Source organism: Pecten maximus, chromosome 1 (assembly GCF_902652985.1).
Source record: "Pecten maximus chromosome 1, xPecMax1.1, whole genome shotgun sequence".
NCBI classification, from domain to species: Eukaryota; Metazoa; Mollusca; class Bivalvia; order Pectinida; family Pectinidae; genus Pecten; species Pecten maximus.
The window spans coordinates 54,153,268-54,166,065 of NC_047015.1; the positions used below are offsets into that span (position 1 = coordinate 54,153,268).

At 37.0% G+C, this 12,798-nt stretch overlaps 1 protein-coding gene across 1 annotated transcript; it reads left to right on the plus strand.

The window, feature by feature from the left end:
- The first annotated feature begins 4,076 nt into the window (after positions 1-4,076).
- On the plus strand, positions 4,077-12,311 carry LOC117328653. The gene is made up of 3 exons (XM_033886134.1): positions 4,077-4,250; positions 6,293-6,464; positions 12,019-12,311. The coding sequence occupies exons 1-3, from the start codon at positions 4,145-4,147 to the stop codon at positions 12,050-12,052; spliced, it is 312 nt and encodes a 103-aa protein (XP_033742025.1). The 5' UTR covers positions 4,077-4,144; the 3' UTR covers positions 12,053-12,311.
- Positions 12,312-12,798: the final 487 nt, after the last annotated feature.

Genomic DNA, 12,798 nt, shown 5'->3' on the forward strand with positions numbered 1-12,798 from the left:
CTTAATCTTACAAGGGCTGCGCCCAATCACAGAATTGATACTAATTATAATACACTGTTACAGAATAAGGATTCTAGGAGAACTTTTATAACAGTCAGTCAGAGAGACATGGAAAACAAAGTATCAGATAATACCATTTGATAAACACGACAGACGGACACCGGGAGGTTCAACAATGTATAAGCACACTATTATGCAATAACGTGTTACATCAAAACTCAACACCTACACAAACCGAGTATATTTACACAATTCTGCAACTAAAAGCTTCTTTGATAAATCTTCCTAGCAAATTCAATTCTTTAAGACTATTTGTGTTCAGTAATTCTAATACTTTGAAGACTGAAGGTTTTTTCCAAAAATATTTCTTTATATATTTTCCTCTAAGAGTTGAATATTTTTGACATACGAGTAAAAAATGAAATTCATCCTCAACTTCTAAAGAATTACAGTTAATGCAATACCTATGACACCTGGGAATATTCCTATACCTTCCTGATTCTATAGCTAGATTGTGTGCTGAAAGTCTCAGTTTTGTTATCATTTTTCTCAATTGACTTGGTAATGATTTGGTGAGGTAGAATTGCAGTGTTACTTTATTAACCATATGTTTGTATAGATCACATTTACTCGACATATGTAATGAGTTAAACAATGTCTGAGAGGCCTGGTCATTAATTCTTTCTTTTATAATAGGCATATAAACAAAATCAGAAGGCAACTGACGTAACCATATACACGTATATCCAAATCCAAGTTCAAATAATTTGTGCTTCACATGCAAGAGCCAATTCTGTTTTGGATTCTCTTTCTCAATTTCCATGTAGAGCAAGTTGTAAGCCTCTCTTAGTATACAATTATCAGAATTCAACAATTTAAACCAAAATTTTAACATTCTATTAAGTTGCATATTCTTCAGTGGGAGTCGCCCAAGTTCGATATAAATCATAGCGTTACAGGTAGATTTTTTAACGCCCAGTAAGTTTTTACAAAATTCTAAATGTACCTTTTCAACTTCCAAAGCATTATGAGTACTCCATACTTCACAGGCATAGTCAGGTGTATACGTCATCGTCTGTATCACCCTTTCATGTCATCGCCTGTATCACCTCATCATGTCATCGTATGTATCACCCTTTCATATCATCGTATGTATCACCCTCATCATGTCATTGTCTGTATTTTCCTCTTCATGTCATCGTCTGTATAGCCCTCTTCATGTCATCGTCTGTATCACCTCATCATGTCATCGTCTGTATCACCTCATCATGTCATCGTCTGTATCACCTCATCATGTCATTGTCTGTATCACCTCATCATGTCATCGTATGTATCACCCTCATCATGTCATCGTCTGTATTATCCTCATCATGTCATCGTATGTACCGCCCTGTCATGTCTGTTCTAAAGTCTGGTAGAACCACAGGGACCTGACACGTTTCTATGGCCTAGAAAAATTAACTCTATGGTGCGATCCCTAGATCCTTTATAAGTGACGATGTTGTTCTCTCTGTCAACAAACACTGTCCGATCCTAGATCCTTTATAAGTGACGATGTTCTCTCTGTCAACAAACATTGTCCGATCCTAGATCCTTTATAAGTGACGGTGTTCTCTCTGTCAACAAACATTGTCCGATCCTAGATCCTTTATAAGTGACGATGTTCTCTCTGTCAACAAACATTGTCCGATCCTAGATCCTTTATAAGTGACGATGTTCTCTCTGTCAACAAACATTGTCCGATCCCTAGATTGTTTATAAGTGACGATGTTCTCTCTGTCAACAAACATTGTCCGATCCTAGATCCTTTATAAGTGACGGTGTTCTCTCTGTCAACAAACATTGTCCGATCCTAGATCCTTTATAAGTGACGATGTTCTCTCTGTCAACAAATATTGTCCGATTCCTAGATCCTTTATAAGTGACGGTGTTCTCTCTGTCAACAAACATTGCCCGATCCCTAGATCCTTTATAAGTGACGATGTTCTCTCTGTCAACAAACACTGTCCGATCCCTAGATCCTTTATAAGTGACGATGTTCTCTCTGTCAACAAACATTGTCCGATCCTAGATCCTTTATAAGTGACGATGTTCTCTCTGTCAACAAACACTGTCCGATCCCTAGATCCTTTATAAGTGACGATGTTCTCTCTGTCAACAAACATTGTCCGATCCCTATATTGTTTATAAGTGACGATGTTCTCTCTGTCAACGAACATTGTCCGATCCTAGATCCTTTATAAGTGACGATGTTCTCTCTGTCAACAAACATTGTCCGATCCCTATATTGTTTATAAGTGACGATGTTCTCTCTGTCAACGAACATTGTCCGATCCTAGATCCTTTATAAGTGACGATGTTCTCTCTGTCAACAAACATTGTCCGATCCCTAGATTGTTTATAAGTGACGATGTTCTCTCTGTCAACGAACATTGTCCGATCCTAGATCCTTTATAAGTGACGATGTTCTCTCTGTCAACAAACATTGTCCGATCCTAGATCCTTTATAAGTGACGATGTTCTCTCTGTCAACAAACACTGTCCGATCCCTAGATCCTTTATAAGTGACGATGTTCTCTTTGTCAACAAACATTGTCCGATCCCTAGATCCTTTATAAGTGACGATGTTCTCTCTGTCAACAAACATTGTCCGATCCTAGATCCTTTATAAGTGACGATGTTCTCTCTGTCAACAAACACTGTCCGATCCTAGATCCTTTATAAGTGACGATGTTCTCTCTGTCAACAAACATTGTCCGATCCCTAGATCCTTTATTAGTGACGATGTTCTCTTTGTCAACAAACACTGTCCGATCCCTAGATCCTTTATAAGTGACGATGTTCTCTCTGTCAACAAACATTGTCCGATCCCTAGATCCTTTATAAGTGACGATGTTCTCTCTGTCAACAAACACTGTCCGATCCTAGATCCTTTATAGTGTCAGTGACGATGTTCTCTTTCTGTTAACAAACATTGTCCGATCAGTTCGCGCTAAAAATGTTGGCTTTAGTTTCAATATAAACAAACAAAAATTCAGCTTTCCTTATAACAGCAAAAGTGTGTTCTTACATTTAGGTATTTAAAAACTAAGATCTTTCATTAGAAAATGTGTCGAACCAACCAATGAGGAACGTTACATTATCTATTTACATAAAAGTCGTGTGACTTGGGTTGCGTCAAACTCTATTAATTCAGCAGTTCTAAGAAACAATGGTGACAATTATAGCGTAGACATTTTCTTACTTTCGCTTTCTATAGATAATTTCATTCTTAATATCGTTATTCAACTTCACATCTTGACAATGAGGCTATTATTGTTGTTATTTAACTGTACATCTTGACAATGAGGCTATTACTGTTGTTATTTAACTCCACATCTTGACAATGACTTGACTATTATATGTAGCCATCATAACATTGAAAATCAAACAGCAAAATATCAACTCAGTTTGTAACTATGACGACCACGAACAGCCCTGGTTACTAAATATATTTACATCATTTTTAACCCTACCCGACAAATTAGTTTGTAGCTTTAATTTACTCATGGCCGTGGGGGTAGGCGCCGACCTACGTCACACACACACAAAAAAAAAAAAATAATTATCAGATAAAAAAAATAGCCTCTCCGTGTATGACCCATTTTTTTTGTATCTGACAATTATTTTTTGTCTTGTAGGTCTGCGCCTAGACCCTGTGCTCGAATGCTAAGTTTGTATGCACGATGTACTCTGGTATCGTGATTTACAGTGTTCTACATTTTTTTTGATATCATAAGCTTGTGTACTTACAAAATAAGAAAGCATTGTTGTATCTGCACTTATTTAAACATATGACTTGTTATAGCCCGAGTTTCCTCTGGCCCTGACACCATAGAGGCCGCTGGACGGCTCTTTTTCTATCGGATATTATTTGCCAGAGGAAACTCGGACTAGACGTGTATGCCCTAGATAGCAGATGATCTGGCCACTTACTATGTCTCTTGCATAATAATTACTTTTATCTACTTCAATATTACAAGGAGTTATTTTTAGCGAAAGGGAAAACACAGGATATCTATATTTAGATCACACGTAACACTTTACATCATATAGCGCAGAGGAGACTGTGGAGTCCAGTTTAGATTTAGTTAAAACAGAAACAATGGCCGCCTGTGACGAAGTATTCGCTCCTTGTGGAAAGAATCTATTCTGTGCCACTGACAGGAGTTGTCGTCTTGGATGCGAAGACCTCTTGGATGCTTGTAAAGGTACAAATATGTTGTTTTACGGTTGGTCATGCTCGAACTAGAGGGATTTTGCATAACTTCCCACCCTTACGGACGCTTCTTAAGCAATATCATTTTGAACAAGAAATATCTTTTAAAAAGTTAAACGGCATAGTTTTAATGCTGGTGGTTAAAATGTAAAACTGCTGGTGAAATAAATTGATGAACTAATTGATAGATGCGCAGTTTCAGCACGGACAACACAATTATATGTCAGTTTGAATCATTTTTGGTGATAATAAGACTGCATTTAAATCAGGATAGGGTTTTATTAATGTGTCATTTGAATATTCAGTCTTAACTGTGTTTCGTTTTTAACTGCATATCTGTATTTTGCATCGAATGCTACATTGACCAATCACATACTTCATCTTGACCAGTAACGCCATCTGTCGCGTCATATCCGGGGCCAAAAGAATATTATACGGCTATGCCGAAAAATGTCGATATGAAATATCAGGTCAGAATACATCACGGTATGATAATTTGTCATCAAAGTGGGAAATACGTTAATACCTTGATGACATCAATAGTGTATTTCAAGTCACAGGTTAATTTATATCTATGTAAATATATCATCGTCTGACAACCCAAACCCTCCCCCTTCCCCTTCCCCTACCAAGGGCTAGGGTGGCAGAGATATGACATAAGGAGAAATAGAGTAACTGAAACAAGAAGAGGAACCCGACCCTATAGAGGAAGTCAAAATTTGTTATTCGGCATAGCCGTCTAATTTTGTTTTGGCCCCGGATATGACGCGACAGGTGGCGTTACTGGTCAAGATGAAGTATGTGATTGGTCAATGTAGTCAACATTGGGACAGCACAGAATCATAACTGCAAAGGAACAAAACGCGTACATTCAGTGAAAATTGCAACGTTTTTACCGTGATGTCCCTTTTGATGCATCTATTCAAATGACACATTTGCAGTTTTATTATCACCAAAAATGATTCAAACTGATATAATTTTGTTATCCGTGCTGAAACTGCGCATTTATTAATTACAATGTAGTTCGTTAACTTATTTCACCAGTAGTTTTACATTATAACTACCAGCATTAAAACTATGCCGTTTTTCGGCATAGCCGTCTAATTTTCTTTTGGCCCCGGATATGACGCGACAGGTGGCGTTCTGGCCAAGATGAAGTATGTGATTGGTCAATGTAGCGGTCAATGCAAAATGCAGATATACAGTTAAAAACGAAAAGTTAAAGCAGAGACATATATACCACAGGTACTTGTGGACATGATTATGATATTTCTAATTCAAATGTTTCATTATAGACGAGTAAATTATTGTATTACAATCGCATGCTTAATTTGAAAAAAAATCGTCCCTCGGCCTTATAAGATCGAAAATCTAGGTCACCGCCTACCCTCTCGAGGAAATCCCTGTTCTCCCTGAAATATGCATTGCTTTACTGCTACAAGCCTTTGTGTCATCGATTCAGATTTAATATTTACAGAACGTGTTATTTAACATTTAAACCACTGTGTATAATATCGTTATCCAACTAACCCAGATGGAATATAGATATCGCCTTGTAAACTATCGTGTGTTTGTGTTGCCACGACTTCAAAACAGTCACGTAACGATCTAAAAATATTTTCCGCGCTAAATTTAGAGGGGGATTCCCAACTAAATCGAGTGGTCAAGCTGGACATAGGGATTGACTGTGAACATTGGAACGCAACAAAACGCGTACATTCAGTGAAAATTGCAACGTTTTTACCGTGATGTCCCTTTTGAATTGAATGCAAGCTGAATAAGTGAATGCATCTATTCAAATGACACATTTCCAGTCTTATTATCACCAAAATGATTCAAATTGATATAATTTTGTTATACGTGCTGAAACTGCGCATTTATTAATTACAGTGTAGTTCGTTAATTTATTTCACCAGTAGTTTTACATTATAACCACCAGCATTAAAACTATGCCGTTTATCTTTTTTTAAAGATATTTCTTGTTTAAAGATATTTCTTGTTTCCATTGAATTGAGGCAGAATATTTTTTTTCAGATCCCTGTGATATGCTGACCTACATTGTGGTCCTGTTGTCAATGGTAACTGTATGTCTCATCATCCTCTCGATTGGACTCTATCTTCGTGGCTCATCACAGAGAAACATCGCAAATGTGATGGGAAAGTACCATGTGCAAAATGCGTCGCATTTAGAGGAGGTTCTCAAAAGGTAGGTTTTCTTTTTTCTTTCTCTTTCTTTTTAAATATTTTCCTTTTTTTAGTTTTATCAAACGACGTAATAAATTTGATGGATCATGGGCACTGATTGTGGGGAAATTTTATCAAACAAAGCATAAAATACTCCAAACTTTCTTGACGGTTAGAGTTGGGTAAATCTTTTTTTTTTTACTTTTTTTTTCTTCAGAAATATTAAGAGGATATGTTAATCGTATTTAACTGAATCTTTTCTTTATTTATTTTCCACGTATATTCTTAAACTTTGCTACACACTATATTGTCTAGAGAGATAAAGCATATGACTTGATCTGGCTGTTCAACGTTACTAGCTGTACAGGAAACTGGTCTGTATACTGACCTTTAGCCAAGATATTCATGACGGGGTTACTTTTTTTAGCTCTCTGGACGGAGTCCAGGAGAGCTTACGCAGTCATTCTCATGTTTTTGCCGGAAGTAGAATTATTAAGATTTTGTGGACAGAGGATATCAGAAACAGTGGGACTGTCAGAATGGATTTCAAGACACATGATTGGGGTCGACACGAACTAGATTTGACAAGAAATTTGAGTTGTTAAATGTTTTCATTTTCGAGTAATCGTCAATTTACGGTGTCATTTTGGACATACTCGGTGTCACAGGGACATGCCGAACGATATTCTGAGGAGTTATGAGGCAAAGTTCCTGTATCAACCCACTGTTATGTGTATATAATAATTCGCTGAAACACACGTATCCCTGTGCCGCTGCAAAAATTTGCTGCTGTGCGTGTTACTTTATACACATTATGTCGTCTGCTACAGTGTATACGTCCCTGGCAAACACTGATATGAAACATTACTATGTATTCTTAGTAGTTCCAATTGTTTATATTAACTTAATTTCTTGAAAGCATGGGAATGGAGCCCCATCTCCAGAGCTATTACTTAGTAATGAAATCTGTCCCATTACCCAGTGTACAGCTTTAAATCACTGATAACTGTTGACAAATGTGTTTTGGGTATAAAGTGTACCTTGTGTAAATATGGTAAATATAAGAAAACTTGTGATAATTTCAATCAAATTTGGAGAGAGTATAGGTTTCTAATTGATTATAGTCATATGCATATATATTGATGATTTGTATTATGTATTGATAATGTGCCAGCTGAAAGCATGTCGCATTGATACTATATATATTGATGACCAATTTGACCTGTGACCTTTGGTGACTTATAAATGTATATGATTTCTCTAGTCACATACATAGGAAAACTGAAAATATTATGAGATGAAACAGGAAACAATTCTCTATAAGAGTACAAAATTTCATTTAAAACGATCAATACTCAAAGTCAGGAAAATTCATTGAAAAAGTTGAAAATACAAAGAATATATAGCAAAATTTAAAAAAAATTGAAAGACTAAAATTGGCACGTAACTGTATATACAAACAAGCTGGATTTCAAATCAACGTCCAGAGAGCTACGAGGCCCTTGGCCTCTTGTTAGTACTACGCCGCAGCATCCATCTTGGCCTTGATAACCGAGATCTTTATAAGAGTGAATGTGGAGAAATCGAAAGCAGAATTTCCTGTGTCAGAATTTAGGACACGGTAAAATACGTCATATATTGTGTAATAGATACAATAATATATGTATTCGTGATTTCAATGCATGAGTCACTATAGAGGTTGGCGGGCGTGCCAGAGTGTGTGTGTGTGTGAGGTGTGTGTGTATGCGTGTGTGTTGGATCAGTTTCTTATGGTGAAATGATTACGGCCATCTCATGTTGGCTTTGGCCGCGTTTTAAAACTGCGCCAAAGCGAGATTTAAGAGAGAAAATGTCGTCTTGTCGCGTTTTAAAACTGCGACAAGGCGCCAAAGCGCTAACACGCGCCCCAAAACGCTAACACGCGCACCAAAACGACATTTTACCACACCAGCACGCCATAGCGCCTGCACCCCAATGCGAGAAATCAGTCACCATAGTTTCCTAGATGTCTGTTATGTAAATAGTCTGAACTAATCGGTCTGCTGTGACCTTCATTTAAAGGTCAAATGTCATTTTCAATTAATTTTGTTCAGGGCATAACATTTTACTCTGTCTTTAATTTGGGGCCGCGGTGGCCGAGTGGTTAAGGTGTCCCGACACTTTATCACTAGCCCTCCACCTCTGGGTTGCGAGTTCGAAACCTACGTGGGGCAGTTGCCAGGTACTGACCGTAGGCCGGTGGTTTTTCTCCGGGTACTCCGGCTTTCCTCCACCTCCAAAACCTGGCACGTCCTTAAATGACCCTGGCTGTTAATAGGACGTTAAACAAAAACAAACCAAAAAATCTTTAATTTGATAACAGTGGATATTTTAGGGTGTTGCAATATAGAACAAACTCTCCGTATTTAAGCTTCTCATTACAGTAATACAAATCACCAGGGTGTGAAAAATGATGGATTTGGATGCTTTTTAACATATGATACGAGTAAGTATAATCGGTATGGTGTGTACAGCACAGTTAATTATCATATTAGATATTGTTCCTACTTATATAGTAGATATTTTAGATACTTGGACCGTGGACCGGGGGTTCGTGCCAAGGTCCTATGGGTTGGGATGGGGAAGTAAATTGTGGTATAGACCAATCTTTCCCAGAGTGCATTGCGGTTATCCTTCATGACGAGTATAACCGCAATGTATTCTGGGAGAGATTTTGGTATAGGTGTGAAGGAAATGTGTTTTATGTTATCGACAGGGATCAGAGATTTTGCTGTGCACAGTATATGTTAAACCTAAGCTCGTCAAGCTAAATTCTAATACTAGATTATCTGCCCCTAGTTTCAAACTTAGGGAGGGACAAAATCATACAGCTCAATTTTATTTATAATTTCAATATTCTATAGAGACAGGGGCAGTCTAAGTATATGTACATGTATGTTGGAGTCATATTCTTGTAAACGCAGTTAAATGTGGCATTTTAATGAAAATGCTGTATACACTAGGATAGGTCCAAATATACAACATGTAGATCTAGATTTGTAACAAGTCTTTTGTCCCCGAGAAACACAATGTAAGGATACGTAAGGATAAGACTGGAAAAAATATCAAGTCCCTGTGGTACAAACATTAAGATAAATAAACAGACTGGAAAAAATATCAAGTCCCTGTGGTACAAACATTAAGATAAGTCCAAATAAACAGACTGGAAAATATATCAAGTCCCTGTGGTACAAACATTAAGATAAGTCCAAATAAACAGACTGTAAAATATCAAGTCCCTGTGGTGCAAACATTAAGATAAATAAACAGACTGGAAAATATATCAAGTCCCTGTGGTACAAACATTAAGATAAGTCCAAATAAACAGACTGGAAAATATATCAAGTCCCTGTGGTGCAAACATTAAGATAAATAAACAGACTGGAAAATATATCAAGTCCCTGTGGTACAAACATTAAGATAAGTCCAAATAAACAGACTGGAAAATATATCGAGTCCCTGTGGTACAAACATTAAGATAAATAAACAGACTGTAAAATATATCAAGTCCCTGTGGTACAAACATAAAGATAAATAAACAGACTGTAAAATATATCAAGTCCCTGTGGTACAAACATTAAGAGAAATAAACAGACTGTAAAATATATCAAGTCCCTGTGGTACAAACATTAAGATAAGTCCAAATAAACAGACTGTAAAATATATCAAGTCCCTGTGGTACAAACATTAAGATAAGTCCAAATAAACAGACTGGAAAAAATATCAAGTCCCTGTGGTACAAACATTAAGATAAGTCCATATAAACAGACTGGAAAAAATATCAAATCCCTGTGGTACAAACATTAAGATAAGACCAAATAAACAGACTGGAAAAAATATCAAGTCCCTGTAGTACAAACATTAAGATAAGTCCAAATAAACAGACTGGAAAAAATATCAAGTCCCTGTGGTACAAACATTAAGATAAGTCCAAATAAACAGACTGGAAAATATATCAAGTCCCTGTGGTACAAACATTAAGATAAATAAACAGACTGGAAAAAATATCAAGTCCCTGTGGTACAAACATTAAGATAAGTCCAAATAAACAGACTGGACAAATATCAAGTCCCTGTGGTACAAACATTAAGATAAATAAACAGACTGGAAAATATATCAAGTCCCTGTGGTACAAACATTAAAAGAAATAAACAGACTGGAAAAAATATCAAGTCCCTGTGGTACAAACATTAAGATAAATAAACAGACTGTAAAATATATCAAGTCCCTGTGGTACAAACATTAAGATAAGTCCAAATAAACAGACTGGACAAATATCAAGTCCCTGTGGTACAAACATTAAGATAAATAAACAGACTGGAAAATATATCAAGTCCCTGTGGTAATGACATTAAGAGAAATAAACAGACTGGAAAACATCAAGTCCCTGTGGTACAAACATTAAGATAAGTCCAAATAAACAGACTGGAAAAAATATCAAGTCCCTGTGGTACAAACATTAAGATAAGTCCAAATAAACCGACTGGAAAAACATCAAGTCCCAGTGGTACAAACATTAAGATAAATCCAAATAAACAGACTGTAAAAATATAAAGTCCTGTGATAAACAGTAGGGTTAGTCCAAATACGAATATATTATAAAGATACCAAGTCCCTGTGATACACACATGAGGATAAGTCCAAATACTTGTACATAAACTGTAAAAATATCAAGTCTTGGGGTTTTATCTATCGATTTGGTTACAGTGGTATGTCTATCTCTCTATGATATATATTCATTTGCACACAGAAGTTGTTTTCACGTGTTATTCTTCTTAAACACGAAATCAACGGGAGTGGGTCACGTTCGCTAGTCAAGAGTTCATTCCGTAAATTAATGTTAAATGAAGAAAGGATGTTGATTTGATTGGCTTTGTAATGTTAAAATAACTCACAATTACGTCATACACATAAACACTTCTATGGAAACGTCAGCATTGTTAACGTGAGAACACGGACAAGTTAGAGAATCGTAATTTTCATTTTGGGAGTTAGGGCCCTTCATTTTGAATTTGGCTGTACAGTGTTCTCTTAACATTTTGAATAACGATTCCTAGATATTCAACACCACAAATTTGAAAAACAATGAATATCCAAACTGAATTTAATACCTTTATGTTGTTTTCGACAAACTGAATAACAGTTATTTTATCTGACCATCATTTTTGGAGTTATTGCCCTTTGTATAAATAGATACTCCGTCCCTCCGTATTTTCTGCGGAAATTTTCTGACGGATTACTTTTAAGGCTTTCAAAGAACATAAACGTTCTGGCTAGTCCCATAACAGTTATTTTCTAACGGTTATTTCTGGAGAATGTTTATTATCTTTGGTATTAGACGGCTGTATACAAATCCATCGTTCCCACTAGAGCGGATCCAGGGTGGATGGGTGGGTGTTCTGGGGGTCAGGACCCCCTCCCCCCATTTTTCGGATGAGGATTTTTTTATAGCCTTCCGCCCTCGTTTCTTGTTTAACTGTGCTTTGCTCTTTGATAAATAAATAAAATAACGATTTATTCTATTTATTTGTTCCCAGCTTCAACGGACAGATGTCGGAGCCCCGGAAGTGAGGAGATCTAGGACTATCTCGATTACTGGACAAGAAATTCTGGATAGAAGTCTCGGACTCGGAATAAATTGTTAAGCTGATACTTTTAATATCTATATATATTCAAGATATCAGAAATATTCGTTACACCTTAATGACAGGCGTCGAGATCCACTTAAACAGACACTGCCGAGGGGGCCGCGGTTGCGAGTTCGAAACCTACGTGGGGCAGTTGCCAGGTACTGACCGTAGGCCGGAGTGGTCTCCATCTCCAAAACCAGACACGTTCTTAAATGACCCTGGATGTTAATAGAACTTTAAGGTCCTTCCTCAAGCTAAATACTATTTGTATTGTGGCGGAAATGATTTACATGTACATGTACTATAGCGAGAAATGTTCACCATTTTGCTTCAATCGCAACATCCCGACCAGTTCCTCAACAACTCGGTCAATTCCGTCAACAACTCGGTCAATTCCGTCAACAACTCGGTCAATTCCGTCAACATTTCGGCCAATATCGTCAACAGTTTTTTATTCAGATACTTCGCGGAGTTGGTCTTTACCATTTCGGCAAATTCCGTCAACATCTCAGCCGATTCTGTCAACATCTCGGCAAATTCTGTCAACATCTCGGCAAATTCTGTCAACATCTCTGCCGATTCCGTCAACAATTTGGCAACTTCTGTAAACATCTCAACCGATTCTGTAAACATCTCGGCCGATTCTGTCAACAATTTGGCAACTTCTGTAAACATCTCAACCGATTC